This window comes from Sminthopsis crassicaudata, chromosome 6, assembly GCF_048593235.1.
Source record: "Sminthopsis crassicaudata isolate SCR6 chromosome 6, ASM4859323v1, whole genome shotgun sequence".
Classification (NCBI taxonomy): Eukaryota; Metazoa; Chordata; class Mammalia; order Dasyuromorphia; family Dasyuridae; genus Sminthopsis; species Sminthopsis crassicaudata.
In genome coordinates this window covers 200519576-200544528 of record NC_133622.1, presented here as the reverse complement: position 1 = coordinate 200544528, position 24953 = coordinate 200519576, and the positions used below count along the sequence as shown (strand labels likewise).

At 40.2% G+C, this 24953-nt stretch overlaps 1 protein-coding gene across 9 annotated transcripts in view; it reads right to left on the bottom strand.

The window, feature by feature from the left end:
- PLEKHA7 (pleckstrin homology domain containing A7) overlaps positions 1-24953 on the bottom strand; it is a 249007-nt gene that overhangs the window by 173074 nt on the left and 50980 nt on the right. Inside the window, exon 1 of one of the 9 annotated variants that reach the window (XM_074275167.1) lies at positions 23153-23722. The exons of 6 other annotated variants lie outside the window; for them this stretch is intronic. In XM_074275167.1, the coding sequence (XP_074131268.1) occupies positions 23153-23289 (137 nt within the window). In that variant the 5' untranslated portion in view covers positions 23290-23722. Of the gene's footprint in view, positions 1-23152; positions 23723-24953 lie in introns of those variants that run through there. 2 more of the 9 variants (XM_074275173.1, XM_074275172.1) reach the window with 2 other exon arrangements.

Sequence of the window (24953 nt, the reverse complement as noted above, 5' to 3'; positions counted from 1 at the left end):
AGTTGAGAAACACAGCATGTGACAAAAACAACCTTAGACTGGAATAATCAAAGGACTTTTTGGTTTGAGTTGGCCCTCCTATGAACTCCCTGTGTGATCCTGGGAAAGTCCCTTCTGCAAAGGGGATCACCAATCGAAACTAAGCAAAGATATAAATAGTCCCGTTAAGAGATGCCAAGAGAAGAGGAGACACAGAGACATATGGTCAATGGTTCCCTGAAGGAGACAGTCAGTAGAAAGAAGTATGAATCCAATAGCCCTCTCATTCATCATGGCACCCAAATGCAGAGGAAGAAAAGTCAAGAAAAAACATTTAAGTCCTTTATGTTGACGGGGTTTGATTTCCAAGAGGAAAGTTAAGGTCCAAGAGTCATTTTTTTGTCTAATTGCCAAATTCCCAGGGAATAGAATTGCCTGCTGCCAAATTAATATTCTTAAAGCATTAATCATATCACTGTCCTGCTCCAGAATCTATTGTAGCTCTCTATTTCCTCTCAGATCACATGCGTTTGGGATTTAAAGTCCTTTGAAATAAATCTGGCTCCAGCCTCCCTTCCCAAGCTTACTTTCACATATCACATGCTATGTTCTACTTCTCTGCACTACTCACTGATCCCATACACTTTACATTTACTGTCTCTGTGTCTTTGTCTAGGGCTAACCCCTCTCATCCCCAATCCCATTCCTGGAATGCTCCTTCACTTTTAAAATCCCTACCTTCTTTCAAAGTTCAGGTGCCACCATCACAGGAGGTCTTTCTCAGTTGACAGTTCAAACCCCACTCCACGTCCCCCCAAAAAAAACTCTTGAAAATTACAATCACTGATGCATATTGTATCTTTCTTGCCTTATTTTCCCCAACCCCATCCACTTTAGCCAAATACAGAATCACATTTTCTCTCCTGGAGAGAAGGGTTGCTTTCATCTTTGCTCTTGCAATCCCAGATTCAAGCATAGTGGCTTCTATCTAGTAGGCACTTAATGTATGCTTCTTGAATAGCATCCACAGCACCTCGGGGAAGGCTCATTCCAAAAATATAACAGTATCAGTTACCAGGTATCCATCCCTGCTAGTTGCCTGTGGTTCCTGAGAGACAGGATCCCCACTGAACTTCAGTTCCTCCCAAAACAAATGAGCATGTGCCCTTCCTCTCCCTCTCCCTCCTCCCTCCCTTTCTTTCCCTCTCTCTCTCTCTCTCTCTCTCTCTCTCTCTCTCTCTCTCCTCTCCTCTCTTCCTCTCCCTCTCCCTCTCCCCTCCTCTTGACAACTTGACAACTTGGCAAGCCTGAGAATAGCAAGAAAGTGATTTGGGGCTCTGTGATTTGGAGGTCTTTTTCTGTCTCTGGACACTTTCTATTTTCCTAATATTTGGCACCTAAATTTGATTTAAAAGTTCCAGATCATGTCTGACCTAGGCAATGTAGAGCAAAACAATAAATCACTTCCCTTGTCCTGTACACCTGGATTCTGCATGGATCTTAAGCCCACTTCCACACTCAGCTAGGCTCAGTATTTTCTTTGAGACAGGAAAACATCAAATCAAAACCCATTTACTTGGAACTAGACAAATTATACTTTCTCCTATCCACACTTCCCTTAGTCAGTTTTCAATTCAATACAATTGACACAATAAAAAGAGCACTGAATTTGGAATCAAAGAATCTGGCTTCAAATCTCAGTTCTGCCTTAGGAAATTCATTTATTTAACAATTCTGGGTTTCAAATTTCCTTGTCTATAAAATGAGTGTGTTGATCTAGATGGTCTTTAAAGTGTCTTTCAGACATATAGCTATATAGTCAAGACTACTTATTACTATTATTTAATCCAATGATTGGGCAGCTAGGTGGCTCAATGGATAGAGCAGTGGGCTGGGAATCAGGAAGCCTTATTTTTCTGAGTTCAAATCCAATTTCAGACACTTCCTAACTGTGTGACCCTGAACAAGTCACTTGGCCCTCTTTGCCTCAGTTTCTTCATCTATAAAAAGAGCCACAGATAAAAATGGCAAACCACTCCAGTGTCTCTGCCAAGAAAGCCCAATATGGGGTCACAGAGAGCCAAAAATGGCTAAAAAAAAAAGTCTTACCAACAAAAAGTTATTAATGATGGGCATCTAGGTGCTTCAGTGGATAAAGTGAAGTCAGAAAGACTCATTTTCAAATCTGGCTTCAGACCCTTCTATATATATGACCTGGACAAGAGACTTAACTTAGTTTGCCTCAGTTTCCTCATCTATAAAATTAATGGAGAAGGAAATGGCAATCCACTCCAGAATCTCTGCCAAGAAAATCCTAAATGGGATCACAAAGATTGGACATGACTGAAAAGACTGAACAATAACAATCCATTAATTAAAAGCCTATTTATTACATTCCAAGTACCATATCTGGCATTGGGGATATAAAGAGAAAAAAATAAAAATAAAAACAATTCCTCCCCTAGAGGAGCTTGCCAATTCACAGTTTAAAATTCTGTAACTGATTGATACTGAGGTAACCTTATCCTTGAACAATAGACTATCTGAGAGGGAAAGGGCCTTTAGGTACAAAAATATTTAGAGCAGCATTTTTTATTGCAGCCAAGAAAAGGAAATGCTGGCATCCCTCAACTAGGGAATTTCTAAACAAGTATAGCAGAGATTGCTATACCATGATGTAAATGATAAATATTAAGAATTTAAAAAAAATTTTAAGACAATTTAAAGGAAAAATAGATTTAGAGATGAAATAGACCTTAGAGGTCAGTGGGGTTAACTCCCCTCTTCTACAAATGAGGAAACTGAGGCTGAGACGGGTTAGAAGATGTCTATCTGAATGGAATAGCCTGTGTTAGGGGCGTAATTTGAATCTGTTTTTGTTTTTTAGGGTTTTTTTTTTTTCGTTTTTTGTTTTTTTCAGTCCAGGTCACCAGTAATCTATCTACTATGCTTGATGCAAATTGAAGTAAGTGGAACAATTGACAAAATGATCTCAATAATGTTCAGGGACGCCATATTGAAAAACACCAGAACTCCAGACCTGACCCGTATATTGATTTGTTTTGTTTGATTATGCTTGTTTTGATGGTTCTTCTGGGAGGGGAGTAAATTCAGGGGGAAGGAGAGCAATAAAACATTTTTTAAATGCCAAAAAGAAAGGAAAAAATGTGTGGACAAGCTCCCTCAGGCGATTCTGGCTGACTTATGAGGCATTAAGTATGAGGCAGTTTTGATATTATTAATAATAATGATAGCTCACATTTATATAACCTCTTTACAGTTGCTTTTTTTTACAACAACTCTGTGAGGTGAAAAGTACAACAATCATTCTCCCTAGTTTACAGATAATAATTGTTGTGGAATCATTTCAGTTGTGTCCAACTCTTCATGACCTTTTTCAAGGTTTTCTTGGCAGGGATACTGCAGTGCTTTGCTGTTCCCCTCTCCAGCTCATTTTACACTTAACACTTCTATTCAGTGGCTTATCCAAAGTCCCACAGCTAGTAAGTATTTGAGGCTAAATTTGAATTCAGATCTTGCTGACTTCCAGGGCCAGTGCTCTGTGCACCATGGCACCACGTAGCTGCCAGAAAATAGTACTATAGTAATAACTAGCATTTATGTAGTGCTTTACAAATATTATCTCATTTGATTGTAGAAGAAATCCTGGGAGGTAGGTGCTATTAGTATGTCCATTTACAATGAAGGAAACTGAGGCAGACAGCATTCTTAAATGATTTGCCCAGAGTCACACAACTGTTAAGTATCAGAGACACAAGAAGTTAACGAAATTACCCCAAATCACTCTTTGTAAGAAGAAAAGGGGGAATCTGAACTCAGATGCTTACATCTCAGATGCAGCAAACACTCCACCAAACTATATTGCCTCCACTGAATTCAGGCCCAGTATTCTACGCACTTCACATCACATTACCTCAGGTTATATTAGGGGGCATCTGTCCCACTTGGTAATCAGTTATTCCCTTTGGCTGTTGAGGGAATATCATCAAAGGAACTGTGAAGGGGCCCAGAACCTTTCATCTTCAGCATAGGAAAAAAAAACTTCCTGCAAGTTTAGAAGCAAGGTTCAAACCATAGATATAAGGGAGCTGTTTTCCACAAGGAGAGCTTCCACCTGGAACCACACAAACCCAAACCAGGTTTGTCCAGGTGGGCAGGAGACTGGTGGCATGAGCCCAGGATTCTCTGGGCACTCAGCCAATCTCAAATGACTCTAGATAAGAAGGAAAGATAGCTTCAGCTCTGACGTTCACCAGCCATGTGATCACTGGGAAGTCAGGTAACCGCTCTGGGATTCAGTTTCTTCCTCTGTGAAATGGGCATCATCATAATAGTTATAGTATCCAACTCACTGGGTTGTAGTGAGGCTCAAATGAGGTGATGTAGATAAAGAGCTTTTAAGGCCTTTCAGGAAATTCTTGTTGCTATTATTACTATGAAGGGCTCAGGGTCTTAATCTCTGGACTCAGAAACCATTCCTAATTCCAGTCCAACTTTCAAAGAATGGATTTCACATAGACCCATCTACATTCTGTGCAGCAAAAGCCGACATACATTAATAACCATGAAAACTGGAAGGAGAATCCAAAATCCTATCATTTTTGAGCCGGATTACCTTCGCAAACCAAAGAAAACAAGTTTGTAAGTGTCTAATGAAATGCAGGAAAACCAAGGAAACATGCCTTCATGGGGATATGATCCTTCCTTATCCAAGCTTGGGAGAGGTGTGGGAGGGACACCAGCTGGGTCATCAACCACGGTGGAAAAAAACAGGAAGGGACAGCATCATACATAATGATGGGGATATAAGCACACATCAAAATTGTAACAAATCAACCTAATGATGGTGAATTAGCTCACTGAAAGCACAGTAATGTTGAAACTGCTTTGATTAAGCAGGATTATGCAACAAAAGGCTCACTCAGTTGAAATCTAATCTGTCTTAATTAACACCCCCAAGAAGGAAAACAATTCTTGCCGGGTGTATTTCCTGTTCTTGAGCAGGAACACTTTCCATTCTGAGTCAAACCTGCAGAAGCCCACAGTGGTCTAGAGCTGTGGTTCTCAAAGTGGAGTCTAGAGAGTTCTAGGGGGGAGGTCTCTGAAATCCTTTCGGAAAGTCTACAAATTCAAATATAAGTTGTTTTTTTTTTTAATTTCTAATATGGTAAATATCTACAAATATAACCCACATAAAAACTCTTTGGACAGTTCCTCAAAAAATTTTAATAGAATAAAGATAAGTGAGAACAAAAGTTTGAGAACCATTGTTCTCCAGAGGTATTGGGATGGAGTCGTTCCTTCAGCAAACCTGAGCACCTCCACCTGTGTGCAGAGCCTCCTGACTTCCAGAACCTCCACCAAGGGAGGCTGGCAGCCTTTGGCCTAAGCTCTGCTCAGTGGAAGTTCAGGGCTTTCCAAGCCAAGGAGAAAACATGGCAGACATTGTGTATCACTTTGCTGCACTAAGTGGTCACTGAGGCTTTACTAAACTTCTAGAAAGAGAACTCCAATCACCTCACTAATCCTAGTTTTTAGGAAGCCTTTTACTTGACAGGGAAACTCAAATTCAATGACTTCATATTCCTGCCCTTTGCTCGTTAGTTTGCACTCCAGGGCCAAGCAGGTTGGAATTTAATCCCTCTTTCACATGCTTAAGATCAATGGAACTTAAGAGACCTACTACAGCGACCTATGTTCAAGTCCCAACTCTAATACAATGCTAACATTTTATCTTATTATGTGGGAAAATATCTTGTTATTAGAAAACCTGAGCTCTGATCTGACCTGTAGGACCCTGAAGAAGTCATTAACCTTAGTTTCAGTTTCATCATCCATAAAATGGGGATATAATGGTATCTACGGCATCTTCCTCTAGGGTTGTTGTGAAAATCAAATAGATAAATAAAGTCCTTTGCAAACCTCCAATTATTCCATAAATGTCAGCTATTGTTGCCTAATTGTGGACCATTAATTATTATTTTTATATAAGCCTTCAAAGTGAATATTAAAATTGCAGCTAATAGCAGGGGGTAGGTGATAGAAAGACTCTAAGGAAGGTGGGAGAGAAGTCCCTGATTAAAAGCAGCAGTCAGGTGGGCTGGGCTTCAGAGGAAGAAAAGATGTGAAGTTAGGAGCACTCAAGAAATGGTCTGGGGGGAGTCAGACAGGGCCAACTCCTCCTCCTCTGAGTATGAAAGATGGCAAGATTCTCCTAATACCATACTTCATTTCCTGCCTTCACATTTGTACATGCTGTTCACTACACCCAGAATGCTTCCCTTCTCTTTTCTGAATCTCAAACCCTCATCTTTCTCAAAGATTTAACTCCAGAGATACCTCCTCCATGAAACCTTCCCTGATTTCCCTTTTCCACCTTTCCTTACCTTTGTAATTATTCCTGTATATGTTGTATTTATCCTGGAAGATACAAGTTCCTTGAGAACAAGAATTTTCTCTTTTTTTGCAGTCTGCAATACCTGGCCCAGCACCTGCCCCATAGGTGTTTAGTAAGTGCCTGCTGAATAGAATCAAGGGGGAACAGCATAAGATAGAGAACTGGGGATAACAAGAAATCTACTGAAAACAGCACAAGGTTTCATGGTGAGAGTCAAAAAGTGATGAAGGAGGAGGAAGGATAGAGCAGAGAAGCCACGGGATGAGAATACAGGGAGAGGCACCTCGGGAAAAGTTAGGGTTAGTCTCTGGAGCAATGATTCTGGATAACAGGAAGCAATTATATCATGACTCAGCTCACAGCTTCTGAGATGGAGAACTCACTAAATAGCAGAACTGAAGGGAGCGAAATAGTCCAGAGGAGAAACTGAGGCTCTAGAAGTCTAAGTAAAATTTCCAAATTGTCACTTAGCTGGCTAGCTGAACAACCAAATCTCACTGGTCTCTTTCTACAATATCACAATGCCATGGAAGTCTTTCTCCTACACACACACACCTTTTCTCTCAGTTTAGCAGATTTGAGGCAGCATATCAAGGAAAATAGCAATATCTGACAACCATGATTCCTAATAATTTTAATATTGATAATTCCTAATCATTTCCCCATAATTCACCTAAGGTTACATATATTTTTTTTTCCTTCAAGTGCCTCAGAAGCACTGACATTCCTTATGGGGATATACTTTCCAAAGACAAAATCACCATCTGCCCTCGAGGACCTAGAAGAGTTGGAAGAGCCCCTGAGAGATTACCTAAGTATAAACTAACGCCATATATGACCAAGGATTCCTTCTGCGATATTCCAGGCAAGTGGTCATCTAGCCTCTGGCTGGCTATCATGTAAAACTTATCATCACTGGGCTGACAGGGCCAAAACAAGAGAAAAAAACATGTCTAGTTCTTCTAGATAAAGGCTCTCCTATTCCTGAACATCTAAGAAAAGGAGAACAAGGGCGTATTTCCCTCCAGACAGAAACAGGGAAAGTGAGGTACAAAGGCATCTACAGCAGTGCCTAAAGCAGGACTTTATTTTATCCTAGAACAACTACCCACCCCTAGAAGCTTAGAGCCATTTGTCCCAAATTCTGCCTGGTCAGAAGCAGAAATCCTTCCCACAGTCCATCCCACATTCAGCCTCATTTTGTCCCAACAAGCACCCCTCTGCACACCGGCCTCTATCTCCCCACCCATGGCTCCACTCCATGGACTTGGCAGGACAGCAGCTTCCTTTAGGGAATTTGAACTCAGGAACAGACACAGCCCACTCAGTAGGAAACTGTTAGAGAAGAGGGAAAGAGGGGGGAGAGAGGAACAAACCATCTCAGCCAGAGGAGCCTCTGGATGTTTCCTATTGAAGGGTATGTTCATCTCAAATGAGTACTGCTGAATTTCCCCAGTTTCTTCATATTATTGTATCCAGAAGGGACCCTGGAGATGGTGAAGCTCGAGATGCTCATTTTACATAGAATGAAAGCCAAATGCCCAAGAAAAACAAATTAGCTGGCAAAAATGGGACTTAAACTCGGAACTTTTAGCTAAAGAAAACAAGCAAGCAGGAATTTATTAAGCACCTACTTTGTGCAGGCTCTGTGCTAAACACTTTAGAGATATTATTTCATCATTTAATGAATCTATCTAATCCTCTAAATAACCCTGGGAGTTAGGTGCTACTTTTATTTCCACTTTACAGATGAGGAAACTGAGACAGACAGAAATTAAGCGGCTTGCTTAGGGTCTCAAAGTCTCTGCAATAAGAGATTGAAAGATGCCATTCAGCCATCCTTCCATTTCTCTTCAGAGAACGGATGATTTGGAAGCTGAACTTAGAAAAGGGAGCAGGTGAATCTCCTGGGGAGAATAGGCTGTAAGGGATAGTAAGGTGCATTGATAATTAACATTTCTATAAAACTTTAAGCCTTGTACAGCTTAACACACAACCTCATGTGGATGATGCTATTATCCCCATTTTATAAAAGGAGACACTCCATTTGAAAGAAGCTAAGTGATTTGCTCAGGACCATCCAACTAGTGTCTGAGGCAGGATTTCAAATTCAGAATTCTTGACTCAGCCCTGGTTCAAAAAAGGGGGAAAAAAAAAAGAAAAAAAAAGGCCCTAGTACAGCTAGAAAGATATGGAGCAAAGGTACCCAAGTTTGAATAACAGGTGTGCTATTTAGTCCTCTAGAACAACTCATTTGACTTCTCTGGGCCTCAGTTTCCCCATCTGTAAAATGCGTACTACAATCTAAATCTCTCATCACAATCTAGATCTTTCATCCTATGATATCCTGCTTTTCTTGAAAGCTCCAAGAGATCAGAGACAGTCTTATTCAAATCTTCTATCTCCCAGCACCTAGTATTGAGTTCTACACAGAGTCAGCATTTAATCCATGTTTGGCCAATGAATGAATGAATGAGACAATTCGAAATGGTAAGCTACCTTGCAGCGGGATACCACTGTTGTGAAGCCTTTCTTTCTCCTGGAGATAGGGCAGAATAACTATGATATATCTTTCTGGTGTGCTCTTGGCAGAGTGTGGCAGTGCCCCACCACCCCAAAGAAGGTACCACCAGAAACAGGAGATAGTCATCCATTATGGGCACTCTAGAGCAAGCTATTCTTGATTTGGAATCAGAAAGATCAGAATTCAAATTTGCTCCAAACACTTATTAGCTGTAAGACCTATTTATCACACTGCCTGGCACACAATAGGCACTTAATAATAAATGTTTATTAACTGACTGAATGGATACATCTGAACCTCATCTTTCCTCATCTGAAAAAGAGGGAACTGGACTTTAATGGCCCCTGGAATCCCTTCCAAGTTTACATTTATGAAATTATAAATCTGTGAAATGACAGGTCAGTTTGATATCATCCTGACAACCAAATTTCCTTGATTCTGGCTGATCCCCAAAGTCAAATCCTAATCTCCCAGCATCCTTTTCTGTAATTGCCCCGAGAGCTGCTTTTTTCCAGGATGTGAGTAAGCTAAGTGAATTAATCAGGGCATTCATTGCTCTGAGAGTGAAGAGCAACCCTATTTATAATTCCATTCCCTGAAAAGCCTAGAAAGAGGATACTAGGATTCAGCGTATGAGGCCATTGAATCCAACCTTCTCATTTTAAAAATGAAGAAACTGAAATCCAGAGAGAAAGAATCCCAGCTGCCTGTGTTTTCCAAAAAGGTCTCCTCTCTTCCCCCACTCCTATTCTCATAAAGGAAAGTACCATCCTGGAGTCTGGCCCCCCTGGAGGAAACAAGATGGCATGGAAAGCCAGCCACCCAGGTCACTCACCACGGATGCCACAAAGTAGGAAAAAAGTGGATGTATGTTTGAGATCACATCTGAGCAGGAGGTTGAAAGGAAGAGAAATACACTGTGAAAATAAAGTTTACTAATCCTCCTCTACCTGCTGATGCTCAGAGGGAACTCCTTGCATAAACCTCCCACCCTGGAGGGTGGGGAAAAGGGACAAAAGGTGTCCTCAGATGTAGTCAGGTAGTAACTCAATCAATGGAACCTTTAGGAGCCTGCAGAATTATTGATCAAGGCCCCCAAATCAATCTACACACTAAATACTATGATGCTGGGGTTTATTTTGTTCTAATAAAAAAAATGCAGGATGTCTCAATAGAATAAATAATTAACAATATATACTTTCTATAAACTGAACAAATATCTTCAACATAAAATTATTACTATTTTTCAGCTCTATACAGCTGCTTCTGTGGTTAAGATCAAATTCACTTACAAATATCAGTAGTCCTTTTTTAATTATCGTGTATTTTCTCAATTCACAAATAGTAATAGTACAGCTACTACCATGTGGAAAGTTGGAGTTATTGGTTTATTTGCTTGCTTTTTCTCCCTATCTCATGCTAAAAGAATGGAGGTCACTCATGGACCTGACCCTTTAAGAACCTAGAACCTCTGACCAGCAATTTCCAACCATGGCTAGCTTACCCCTCTCTAGGCAGCCAGAAGACACATCTCTCCCCCAAGGGATCCCCATAATGGTGTCAGACTTAAGTCTTGACTCCCAATCAGTTTTAGCTCGAGTACAATTCAGAACTCCTCAGCTCCGATGATTCCCCCAGCCTCAGCCTGCCCAGTAGCAGGGACTATAAGCACCATGTCTGGCTTTGAGAAGTTTTTTCCAAATTAAAAAGGTACCTTCCTAAAGCAAAAAAGTACATATAGATATATATGTGTATGCATATATATATATATATATATATATATATATATATATATATATGCAAATGGTAGAAATATCTACCTATTATCACTCTCTAAATATATATAATATTCTATATTTCTTAAATGAAATATACATCTATAATATTTTATATTATATTTATTCAGAGACAGAGACCATCTTTTGGGGATCAGTTTCTTCCCTATAAAATGAGAAAATTCACAGTGAGTCATGACCCAAAAAGAAGTAATTTAATGATCCTCTGTCCTCTTGGAAAGAAACTCCAGGGAAGTACTCTGGGGACCTGCACTTGGCCCTATGAGGTTTGATATTTTTCTCAATGACTTAGATGAAAGCATAGAAGGCACAATCATCAAATATGCAGAGAACACAGTTCGTAGGTATGGCAACAGCGGATAAAAAAAGTCAGGTTCCAAAGTGATCTTGACATCCCTGACAAATCTAATGGGCTGAAATTTAATGGGGATAAATATAAAGTCTCACACGTGTTTAAAAAAAAAAAAAAATAGATCATCACAACTCAAATGACACGGGGAAGGCGTAGCCAGACAGCAGCTCACCTGAAAAAAACAAGGAATTTTAGGGGATATAAACTCACAGAGTGAAAAGTGTGAAATGGGAGAAAAAAAGCTACATTAAGACAGGTGCGGTGTCCAGACTTAAGAAGGTGACAGACAGCCTACCTAGAGGTAGCAAGGTGGTGTAGTGGGCCTGAAGTCAAGAAGACTGACCTTCAAATCTGGCTTCAGATACTGCTAGTTGAATGATGCTGGGCAAGTCATTTCACCACTCATTGTCTGCCTTAGTTCCCTTGCCTATAAAACAAGAATAAAAGCACCAACCTCCCAGGATGACTGTGAGAATCCAATGAGATAATATTTGTAAAAGCATTAGGCAACATGTTTAACCTATATTGGATTGCTTGCTGTCGTGGGGATAGGAAAGCAGAGAGAAAGAAAGAAAATTTGGACCACAAAGTTTTGCAAAAGCAAATGTCGTCAAAAAAAATATTTTAAGGTGAATGTTATTTTTGCATAAAATAAGCATTAGGCAAACCTAATGGCACTATATGTTTATTATTATTATTATCTTATTCGAAGTCCTCAAGATAGATGACTATCAGTTATGTTATGGAAGGCATTTTTATCACATATAACTTGGAAAAGACGACTTTTGAGGTTTTTTCTGGCACTGGATTTCTGAAAATACCTTCTAATATTCCATGACCGAGTACCCCAAAGTGAGATTATGGGTACCCCCTAAGCCTGCCCCAGCATCATGAGTAATAAGTCTTGGGCTAGGAGAAGATACAGAAGAAGACTCATAGCAATGATCCTTAGAGCAAGAAAACAACGGAAGGAGATGAAGGATGGAGGGACAGCCAGATCGGATGGGAAAAGCAAACAAATGTGGCTCAAAGAAGCCCAGTCCAGCACATTTCCATATCTTAGCATGGATAATAAATAGCTAACATTTATACAGTGCTATGTGCCAGGCACTGTGCTGAGTACTTTGCAATTATCTCCGTTGATCCTCACAACAACCCATTACTGCCCCCATTTTACAGATCAGTGTAAAGGGCTGGAACTGAGCAGATGCACTTAGATAACTGAGCACCTAAAGCTAGTTACCAATTGGACAATTCTCTATTAACATGTGCTTGGAGAATGACCCTGCCCAACTATTCTGTGCTGGCTGGATCTATAGCTGTAGACAGATAGAAGTGTGAGAGATCAGAGCGTGGAGTAGGACAAGCGGGATCATTCTTTGGCAGTGGAGAGAGAGAAAGGAGGTGTGGAGATTCCTATATCTATTCCCCTGACGGAGACCCCCAAAAGACCAAGAATAAAGACTTTTGCGTATCCTGGCTCTGGCTGATTCTAAGGTATCCAGGATACTAACATGGTCATTACAGATGAGGAAACAGACAGAGATTAAGTGATTTCCCTAGGATCCCACAGCTAAGAAAAGTCAGGAATTAAAACTGAATTCAAGGGACGGCTAGGTGGCACAGTGGATAGAGCACCAGCCCTGAAGTCAGGAGGACCCGAGTTCAAATCTGGTCTCAGACACTTAACACTTCCTAGCTGTGTGACCCTAGCAAGTCACTTAACCCCAGCCTCAGGGGAAAAAAAAAAAACAAAAACTGAATTCAAGTTCTCCTGACTGTACCCTGTACTCTAACTACGGATCCTTCTAAGTTATTTGACATACCTGGGATGCTCTCCCTTCTCAGCTCTTCCTCTTAGAATCCTTAGCTCCTTTTAATCTCTCTTCAAAGTATCGTATCCTAATTCCTTGATTTATCTATGTTGTTAATACTGTTTCAGGGGTTAGGGGAGTGAATCAACACTGAAAATACCACTGTTCCCTTCTCAACACCCCTTGGAATGTCCCTCTTTCAGCCAGTCCCCCTCAAACGTTACCCAACCCCACGCAAAACAGCTTACCCAACATTCAGAGAGGGCTCCAGAGGTGCCGGGGCACTCATGTGATGTCCTAGTTTTGAAATTTATTATTCTTCAAGCTAATGGCTAAATATTAGCTGCACAACCCACCATGAACCGCACTTTCCTGGCTTAGGCTGAGGCAGCCTGGACCGGAAACAAAGCTAGACTTTCTATGAAAATGGGATTTCCCCAGCAGCCTGCCATGATCCCTCCTCTGACCTCCCCAAAACAAGCAAGAAATTCCAATCAGTGATTGTCCGAGATAAACTTCCAGAGCCCACAAACCCTATTCTTGCAGAACCTTTATGAATTCCGCTTTTCCTGAATTAAGTTCTTGAAATTTAAAATGTAATATATATATATATTAAAAAAGAAATCTGGTAATCTGTGACTTAGAGCTAGCTGGGGCTTTGGAGTTATGAAGTCTAGATTCTCATTTTATAATTGACAGAACTGAGACAGAAAGAAATGAATGATTTAGGTGGCAAAGTGGATAAAGCAACCAGAGCTGGAGTCAGTAATACTCAGCTTCCTGAGTTCAAATCTGTCCTCAGACATTGGCTGTGACCTGACCCTAGGTTGAAGTCCAGACTCTTGTCACTGCACATCTAGGCAAATGCTTCCTAAATCTGATGAATAATATAGCAGTTAAAACTTTCCATCAGCTATAGGAAGTAAGCAGTAGAGGATGCTCACTGGGGATTAGGGAAAATGCTTTCTGATGATGGATGGGGTGCTTAGCCATACACACCCATTCACAGCCCTCACAGTCAAGTAACCAATTTTATGAATTTTGGGGAGCTCCAAACCCTCCCCCAGACACATCCTTTTCTACTCTGATGTACAAAAACAAGGAAAAAGTTACTTCCATTACACAGCCAAATATTTCTAGACCCAGGACACACACACACACACACACACACACACACACACACACACACACACACACACAGAGTTCCTAATGCTATTTCTCTCAACAGCACCCACCCAAAGGCTACTCAGTGTGAAATCGTGCTGGTACTGACCTCCTCCTGTGTGTCACCTGCTCTGTCTGGGCTGGAGCTTGAGCCTAGGTGATCGAGGCTTGCTGGGATACTTCAGTTTGCCCTCCCTGGAGGCCAAGGGCAATCTCTTCCAAGCCCTCCTGCTTCTGCTTGCTGCCAGGATTCCAAAAGGAGGGCAAGTCATCTGGGGTCAGCCCCACCCCCAAGGAGCCCAATTTATTCGGGCCTCTGAGAGGGCGGCTCCTGCCCACCCTTTCTGAAGCGCTTCTTTGTATTTTGTTGTTTGCCAAAAAAAAAAAATTATTTTTTGTATCTGAATGTTACAGCCCCACCCTATACCCGACATCCATGAGAAACATCTGTAGGATTCCAGTCCTAAGAGCCCCTACAGCTCTGAATGCTGGGAAGACCCTCCAAAGACCCTCATGTAACCAGACTCCCTGGCTTCAAAGCAACTTCTCCCAGATATCTTCACAATTCCCCTTCTTTCAGCTAGCTCCGGGCATCCAAACCCAATCAGAGAACCAAGAAATGTGTCCACTTTTCACAAGCCTCTGGAGGAAAATCCATAATTTCTGTCAGCCTCAGTTCAAATTTACAAGCATTTATTAAGCACCCACTATATGCCAGGCAGCTAGATAGCTCACTACATAGTATGGAGTCAGAAAGATGTGAGTTCAAATTTAACCTCAAATTTTTACTATTATATGACCTCATCACTTTGCTTCTGTTTGCCACAATCCAGAGAAAGAAATGGCAAACCAGTATCTTTGTCAGGATGGTCCACAGGGACCTGACTGAACACCCGAACAACAAAAATGCCGGGTGCTGTTTGGGACTGAGGATACAAAAATTAAAATTAAAATATTCTCTGCCTCCAGAAAGTTTAAATCCAACCCCTTCATTTAAAAAAGGAGGCAAAACTCAGAGAGATTCCTTAAATGACTTTAGCCCTGGGTCACACAGTAAAAGTAGCAGAGCCAGGATTCTCACCTGCTCCATTATCACTGCAGGGTAAAGAAATAGAGAGCACCCAGTCCTCTCCCTGCCCACTGTGGACTTATGCGTCTGCCTCTCCTGGGTATCGGCCAGATCATCCTGCTCTGGAGATGCAACACAACTCCCCCTCCCAAAAAAAAAGGGAAGAAAAAGGGAACAAGCATTTATTAAGTACTTACTGTGTGCCAAGCTCCATGCCTTTAAGCATATTACAAACATTTCATTTGACTCACAACTACTTTAGATCCTCTTTAGAGTTACAAACCTACTGTTACCAGACTGTTTTATACTATGTGTGTGTGTGTGTGTGTGTGTGTGTGTGAATGTACATTCACTCAGAGGGAGAAAGTCTACTACTTCTCCTACAACCTGTCCTAGCATCCACAGCAGGGTTAGGCACAAAATAAGCAATTATCAAACGCACCAATTTTTTAAAAATTTTAAAGCTATGTTAAAATCATATTTTCAAGATACAGGATTTGAAGAAAAGTTGAAAAATATCATTTTTTCTTCTAGGATGTCCTTTACCATCTAAAGTTCCTTTGTTAAAGCTAACTTTAAGCATACAAAAATGAATATATATATATATATATATATATATATATTCATACCTACATATACACATGCTATATATATGTATACATAAATATGGACACCAATGCATAAATGACATAGCATAATATAATAGACATATATTATGTGCACCCCTTCTATCAATACAATGTAAGCTTCTTGAGGACAGGGCCTATATCTGTTTTGGGTTTTTTTTTGTATCCACAGCACTTGGCACACACTTGGCTGTAGTTGCCTGGCTCACTGGTTACTGTCTAATTTGATTGGTTCATAAAATTAGCCTATTTAGCATGTTCAACTTAAAATTTATTTAGGCAATAAATGCAAATTTACTGACTAAAATTAGATTTAAGTACTGTTAGATTGTGTTATAATTAGGGCTATCAGCTTTTGAACTTTAAGCAATTAGATTTCGGTCTCTAGCAATTAATGAGAAGAAGGTAAACCTTCAGAACTGAAGAAACCACCAAGAAAGAAAAGTTCTACATTTTCAGGACTTGTTGTCCTCTCATAATATCAAACAGAAAGATTTCATTTAGAAAAGGAAGGAAGTTTCCTAGCTGTGTGACTCTGGGCAAGTCACTTAACCCCAATTTTGAAAGAAAAGAAAAGAGAAGAGAAGAGAAGAGAAGAGAAGAGAAGAGAAGAGAAGAGAAGAGAAGAGAAGAGAAGAGAAGAGAAGAGAAGAGAAGAGAAGAGAAGAGAAGAGAAGAGAAGAGAAGAGAAGAGAAGAGAAGAGAAGAGAAGAGAAGAGAAGAGAAGAGAAGAGAAGAGAAGAGAAGAGAAGAGAAGAGAAGAGAAGAGAAGAGAAGAGAAGAGGAAGGAAGGAAGGAAGGAAGGAAGGAAGGAAGGAAGGAAGGAAGGAAGGAAGGAGAAAAAGTAGAGGAAAAAGAAAAAAGGGGGGCCCTCTAGATTCATCTAATACAATTTTTATCGCACAGAACTCCAACTAATTGGTCTTCTTTACTAAACTGTCTCTATCAGCAGTTTCTGGCTCTTCAAGAAATTCAGAAAATTCTTGCCTATTTTAGGATAAGTTCTAATACCCTCTCCTGCTCTGGTGAAAGGGTTTCCCAGCACAACCGGACGGATTTCTTCCTTGTGTTATGGAAAACAGAAGGGTGACCATGTACATGGCAGGGGAGTGGGGAAAGCCAGAGGGCCTCATTCTGCAAAGGCCTCATTCCTATGCTGTATGCAGAAGGGAGGGACTAAGTAAGTTCTCAGCTGGTAGTTCTGGACCAAAGGGCCAGAAATGAAGTCCTTTTCAAACACCATGATTGTCTTCAGGGCTGCTTGGTTTGTAGTCTAGTCACATGCAGCACAAAAATTACTGATAATAAAATTCTTCTTGTTTTAAATCATTCTTTTGTACTTTTATGTGAAAATGGACTTCATGGAAAGAACATGGAATTTTGAACAAGTCCTGGATAAGAATCCTGTCTCTGCCATTTAATAGCTGTGTGATCTTTAGTGAATTTACTTAACTTTATAATTCATCAGACCTCAATTTCCTCCTCTGTAAAATGGGAGTAATTTAATACTTGACCTACCTATCCCCAAAATGCTCTTTTGAGGAAGATACTAGATACTTTGGTGTCTTTCTTTCTTGAAAAGGCTACTAGTATCTGGGTCATGTAACAAGAAATGCATAATAAATTGTATTATCTGGGCAGATTAAGTGACTGTTCTAGTTAGCTGTATATATTTTTCCTATCAGAACTTTCATAATGTGTGTGTGTGTGTGTGTGTGTGTGTGTGTGTGTGTGTGTGTGTGTGTATGTGTGTGTGTGTGAGAGAGAGAGAGAGAGAGAGAGAGAGCGCTAGCTCTTCTGGGAAACAATATTTACATAAACTGTAGTAAAGATTTTATTCACCATTTAAAAATTCATAATTTTTTTTTCCATTTCTGTCATGTTTTTCAAAAAAGAAGAAGAGACCTTGGGGTATATGTGTAAGAGGAGAGATAGGGAGAGAGAAATGAGGAAATTTTCCTATTCCCAATTTTTTCTGAGTCTTGACATTTCTACTGTTAAGCAAATAAATATTTGTAGACTGACTCCATCCTAGCGTGATGGCGACATAAACCACACCTTATCTCTTGACTGTCTTTCCATTCTTTAGACTCCAAATGAGAGCTAGGCCCATTGCCTGTGTGCTTCCACATCAGTGCTCACAAGGAAGCTCTCCAGGTTGTCGAGATGCCATACGAATTGCAAGAACACTGAGTTTGGAGCTGGAAGGCCTGAGCTTGATTAATCCTTGCCTCCTCTACTTACCAACTCTACAACCTTGAGCACATTCTTTCCCAACTCTGGATCTCTGAGTTTGTGAAGTGGAGGGTGGAGGGAGAGTAGAACCATGACTGATCCAAATAATCTCTAAAATTATTTCCAGCTCCGAATTCTGTGACCATATGGAGAAGCTAGCAAACCCCCAGATAGTCACCATGTACTAAGATAGAGTATTGTATGTTTAAAATCTGTATAAATGACCCTCATAGGCCTGAAATCCTTTATATCAGCCGGAGACATCCAGCGACATAGAGGTTCCCTTCTTTGCCTCTGCAAGCTCCCAAGAATGAACAAAATATCATTGTATGAGACCATAAGTAAGCTCTCCGGTCCTTGAATGAAGGAACAAGTCAGGATGTGTGTGTGTAAAACCTGCCAGTCTAAGGGAACCTCTTCTCTCACCAATTACTACCTCAGGAGACACCTGAAACACCAGAAACATTAGCTCCCAAGCTTTTGGCTTTCCTCTCTCAGCTGGCAAGGTACTCAAGCCATTAAAAAGCCACAAGTTAACAATTATCAGAACTAAAGCATCCGGTGATCAGCCAGTTAAGACACTAGGTGCAAGAGACAAGTCATCAATTAAAAAGCTGAGGAAAGTCAGATTGGACCTCCCAGGCAGTCCAGAGGATTCAAAACACATGAGAGCACACACACACACACACACACACACACACACACACACACACACACACACGTGAAAAACCAGTAGAATATGGCTCCTTTCCCACAGTCCCTTGCCAAAGCTACTGGGATGGTAAAACATCCTTCCCTTTTTCAGGGGCCACTTGGCTGGAAGTTTCAATGAAATTTTAAACTATTAGAAGCCCCTTGGAATTTCCCCCTGGCTTTCTGATAGAATGGAAATTTTTAATCCTTCTTAAAATGATTAAGGGCAGACAGAACCAGGTGGGGTGCCTCTGGTTCTCACAGAGATGAGATAAGAACTCATTTTAAACAATCCTGAGGTGAAGGAAGGAGGCAGTGACTAAGAGCTCCTAATTCTTGCAACTCTCAGAAGTACAGAATGTGAAAAATAGAACTCTGTCCAACCTTCTCATTATACAGGAAAAAAAAAAAAAAAAAAAAAACAACAACAACCGGAGGCCAGAGAATGGAAAGGAAAAACACTAATTCCAATCCAACTCCACTGCTCCTCCAAGGAAGTTGGTGATTTCTGGAACATCACTGTCACAGTCATGGTAATCGTTGCTATGGAGAGGGGAGGGTTAAATGACTTGCCCAAAGTCACACTGTTAGTAAGAATCAGAGGCAGGATTTGAACTTGGTCTTCTGATTCCAGAGTCAATACTCTTTCCTGTAGACCATCAGAAATACTCAATGGTTCCACTGAAAACTGGAGGTGCCAAAAACACAAATGACACTATCTGAGGAAGAGCAGGTCTGGGGAGGGAGAAAACAAACTCAGTTTGGGATATACTGAGTGTGAGATATTGGGGAAACAGGGCACGATGTTCTGTAGGCAGTTTGGAAGTTGGGTCTGGAACTCAGGGGAGAGGTCAGATCTAGAGACACAACTTTAGGAATAATCTGTGTAAAGATAATGACTGAAAGATCCCTGGGGAACTTAAGGAGATGGAAAGAAGACAGGTTTTATTAGGGGAATAGAATAAAAGGAAGAGGAGTCATGATCTCTAAAGCTAAGAGGTATCTTTGAGGGAGGGGCCAAGCCTATACTGTCTACCTCTAAGGGGACTAGAAAAGGCCACTGGATTTAGTGATAAGGTCACTGGTGACCTTTATTTTAAGCATTTTATGAATTATTATGGCTATCTTTTGTTTTTATCATTAGAGACCAAGTTTCATTCTAAGAAAAAATGAACATGAAGTATTCAGACAAGCATGGAAAGATAAAAAATGACACAAGTTGAAAGAAAAACCAGGAAGATATAGCTAACAAAATGTAAAAGGTAGAGGGATAACTAACTGCAACTGTGTCATTATAATGGTCAAGCCTGGCTCCTGGAAAGAGAGGAGAGCATGTACCTTCTTCATGGGGAGTGGGGACCAAAGGAGCACCATATTTAGCTATATATCTATATCTACTTAAGTAGATATCACAAAAGTGATATAAAAACAAAAGGTTTTTGTTTTGTTTTAAAGAGAACAGTTTCAGCAGAGTGGTTGAGACTAACGTCAGATTATGAAGATTCATGGAGAGAGAGAAGGTAGTAAATGGAGTCATTGAATGTAGGTTCCTTCAAAAGTTTAGAAGTAAAGGAGAAGAGACAGATGAGATGGTTGTGTATAACAGAAATGGGGAGAGGTGGGAATAGGACACAGAATATTCAACGTGTTCCAAAAATCTTAGTGCACTCTTTCAGCTACTAAAGCTTAACAACCAACCAACCTTAAGCCATTTTAACAACCAACCAGTACCAAAACCTGACAACTACAGTTGCTTAGGTTTTTCTAAATCCTTTTAGCATTGGAACAGATCACCAGGTGCAATCTCCCTCATTTTACAGGTGGGGAAATCAAAGACCAAAAATGAATGACTTGTGCTTGGTCACACAGGACAAGTGTCAGAAACAGAATTTAAATTCAGGTCTCCCTCAGCTCCAAGTCTGTGCCTTGCCTTATGCCTCAGTTGCTCTGGAAGAATTGTATCATACTGGCTTATATATATATATATATATATATATATATATATATATATATGGCAAAGCTAAATTCTAGAGAGAAGGCACTGCTCTTAGTGTGGGAATGTAAACTGGGACAACCTTTTCAGAGTGCTAGGACCCAAAATAAAAGTTACTCTAATTCAACAAACCCACTGATGAAATAATCTCATTACTGGGGATATAACTTTTAAAAGGGGGAAAGAATGAAAAAGAGAGACTTTCCTTTAAGGTAACCTTCACAGCTGTGTAAGAGGAGCCAATCAGCAAAAAACCAAAAGCTTAAAGCAACCTATATTTCCAAAGAGAATGGCAGACCAAATTGAGGGGTATAATGGAAAAAACTTATACAAAGTAAAAAATAAGGAAAGGAAGCACTAGAATAATTGAATATACTTTGATTGCAACTATATAAAGAATTTTATGCATTCATAAATTATGAGAATAGACTGCAAAGGAATACAAAACTAATTTTTTTTTATTATAAAGAGCTTTGATTACATGTTCATATTGAAGCTTTGGTACTTTTTTTTCCCTTTGCTTTGTCATTCATAATTTTAAATTAGAAAATATAAAATTCATTGAGCATTTACCCCAAGTCTGCTCTTTCACTTGAGACTTTGCTGGGTATTGGGGAAAACAAATTGAATCCCAGTCTTAGGTCCCACTGCTTCCCCACCCAAGGTCATGGTGAAAAAACAGTCTGGTTTTCTAGGAAGATAATAACAGCAATGGGGAGGAGTCTGGTCAGAGCTGGTTTGAAGAAGCAAGAAGGTGGGACAGAAAGCACAAGAACATTGTTAAAATGTGGACCCTCCTTGTTTTCCTGGTCTCTGAAATGACTAGCTGTGTCTCTTCACCTGCTTTTGGAAAATTCTGACAAAGACTGGGCCCCTGGGCCTCTGCATCTCTGCTAATAGACCCCCCTCCCCGTCATCACCAATCTCTGTGCTTGACCTTTCTCTACTCCCCATGGTCCATGCTGGGGACAGTCTATAATCCACTCCTAGACTCTATATCTATCTGGGCCTATGAACAATTATAAAGGGCAGAATTAGAGTCGGGAAGGGTTTACTCTCCTCAATGTACAGATGAAAAAATTGAGTCTTAATGAGGTTTGTTATGGCTAAGGTCACACAGAGCAGTATCAGAGAATGTAGTCTCTGTATCCCCAGTGCCAGGGAACAGTTTGTGTTTAATAAATTTTTGATGATTGACTGAGAATAGACCGGAGCCTTCAGGTCCTCTGATCCCAAGTCCTGGACATTCTCACCACGGCTCCCTCTCAGCAGATTCTATTTACGGTGTACACATCCTCCATACTTAGCTGCTAATCTAGCCAATCTAAACTAGTTGCTAAGAGGCAGTGGAGAAAAAATAAGCATTGGATTTAAACTCAGGTCCTCCAGACTTGAGTTCAAATCTGGCCTCAGATACTTATTAGCCATGGAACTCTGGGTGAGCCATGGACCTTCTATAGCTAACACTTAAAAGGTGAGGAAGTTGAGCTAAAGTATATCTCTTTAAGGTCCTTTTCTTTCCAGGTACATAGCAAAGCATTGGGCTGGGAATATCTAAGTTCAAATCCAGCCTCAGACACTTACTAGCTGTAAGATTCTAGGCTAATCTAAACTTCTGTTTGCCTTAATTTTCTTAACTCTAAAATGGGGATCATAACAGCACTTACAACCGGCATTGTTGGGAGGGTCAAATGAGAAAATAAGCTTTTAGCAATAACAGGCTCTTAATAAATGCCTGATTCCTTCCAAACTCTGAGAACCCTTTCAATCTTTGTTCATGGGGTTCTTCCTACCAAAAACACCCACTTCCCCCCACTTCTACCTATTGAATGCTATCTTTCAAAGCTCTGAGCAAGGGCCACCTTCTCCCGGAAGCCTTTCTTCGCTTGTCATCACTTGCCCCCAACCAGCAGTGTTTTATGTTCCCAGAGCAGCACGTACTTTTCACAACACACACCATGGTATTTATGCCTTCTGTTTTAGTCAATGTCTGCCCTACTAATTCCTGAGATCCTTGAGGGTAAGAACCCCTCCAGAAACTATTTCCCATTTGCTTTCTCATAAGCACTGTGTCTCACACACAAAGGATATTTAATAGAAAATTTGCTGAGTTGGAAATCTGCTCTCATCTGTTCTAGTAATGGTTGACATGTACCATGCTGTATTCACAATGTATCAAATGTCATCATCTCCTTTATCCCACTATTTTGCATCTCACCTGCCTTCTAGATGTCTCCCCCAGCACCTCAAACTCACCATATATTCAACTAAATTTCCTGTCTTCCATCCTACTTTTCCCCTCCTAATTTTCTATTTCTGTTGAGGGTAATACCATCCTCTCAGTGACCCAATCAAAGCTCTCAATCTTCTTTTCTCTATCTTTCTTCACAGACATCCAAAGAGTTGCTAAATGCTATTCATCTTCCACAGCCCCTCCTCTCCATTCACACAGCAAAAGTTGCCTAGTTTAGATCCTCATTACTCCTCACCTGATCAATGAAAACCTCCTAATGGGTCTCTGGGCATGCAGCCTTTCCAGTTTCCAATCCATCCTTCTCCCAGCTCCCAAAACGATCTTCCTGACTTGGAGTGATCCCCAGTGAAGAAAAGAGAGCTCAAAAAGCATTGCATGAAGCAACTGCAACTATGTAAATAAAGTTGACATTGAGAGGCAGTAAAACTTTGGCTGAAGATAACAATGTGGGCATCCGATTTTCTAAGCTAAAGGACACAACCTTCCCTCTTGTTAACAAGTGAAAACTAAGCTGTTTTCAGGGAACGTGCTCTGGTGGGGACAGTTTGTCTAAGAGATTGCTGGGTCAAAACAAAACTTATCAACACAATGAAAAAAAAATTCTCTCCAGAGAATTTCACAGCAGCACTGTATGTTACTGCAAGCACAAGCACACAGAGCAAAATGTCCTAAAATGTAATATGGGAATGGTTAAAGAGTCTGTGGCATATTAGTGTAGTGGGATGCTATGAAGCAACTAAGATCTACAAGTGTGAGGAATAGGAAATAGGCTGAATTAGCTTTTTAACAGAATAATACAAAGCACAAAATAAAGTTGGAAAAAAATTTGTAGATTAATACAAAGCAAAACTAAGAAAATGAATTACACAATAACTATGATCATATGAGAAAAAAATGACATGAATGGGAAAATACAAAAAACACTAGGAATTATTCTTGGAAAAGTAATATTGTGCATTGAAATTCATTTATATGTGTTGTCACCAAGTAGTTTTAGTTCTTGCACAGATATTTAATATGAGACTTTCTATAAAAAATTCTGACACAAAATCAATCATCATAACTATAACCAAGTTATTTTCCTGATTTAAAAATCTTCATTTGCTCCTTGCATTTAGCATTTAAGACTCCTCACAGCTCTTCTCCAATGTACATTTTCATCCTCATTTTCAGACTCCAGGTTCCAGCTGAATCAGGTTACTAACTGTTCTCCAAACTCACATGCCACCTAGTTCTAAGCCAATTCCCACACCTGAAATCCCTTGCTTATCTCCTCTACCTGTCATTTACACGTGGCCCGTGTGGAATTTTGTTTTGCTTGACTATGCATATTTTTACAAGGGTTTTGTTTCTCTTTCTTTCTGAATTGACAGGGAAAAGAGAAAATGAATGCTTATTCATTTTAAAATTTTTAAATAATTTTCTAAGAACTTAAAAAAAAATTCTTCTCTTTTTTCAAAGTTCAGCTCAAGTACCACCATCTCTATGAAGTTTTCTCTGACTCACAGCACTATTTCTTACCCCACTCCAGGTGAAAATATCCCTTGGCTGTTTATAGAGTTAGTGGTGAAAGAAACCTAGGAGGTATGGAAGAACAGCCTTATTTTACAGACAAAGAAACTGTAAAAATTTCTCGGGTGAAAAAGGGTCACAAGTGACAAAAAGTTTAAAAAGCCCTGCTCTAAGAGAATATTTATTTATGGTATGTAATATCCCCAAATAGCCATCTATAGCCTCAGTGATAAGCAAAATACGCAAATAGTAAATGCTTAACAAAGTTTACGTGCATGAATACATGCTTCTCTTCACAACAGTGACAAAGAATGACTGATGCAAGTTGACCAAGCTCAGTCTCCCCAGCCCCAAATACCCTGCCACCCAGCTGAGTTATGTGGAGAGAAAAAGCAGAAACATCAATGCAAATAGCCAAAGGTGATTGCCGGATTCATCTAGTGGCTGGCCATAAGGTACCAAACTAAAAGGTCAACTCAAGTCTACAAGGGTTTATTAAGTGTCTATTATGTCCCAGGCACTGT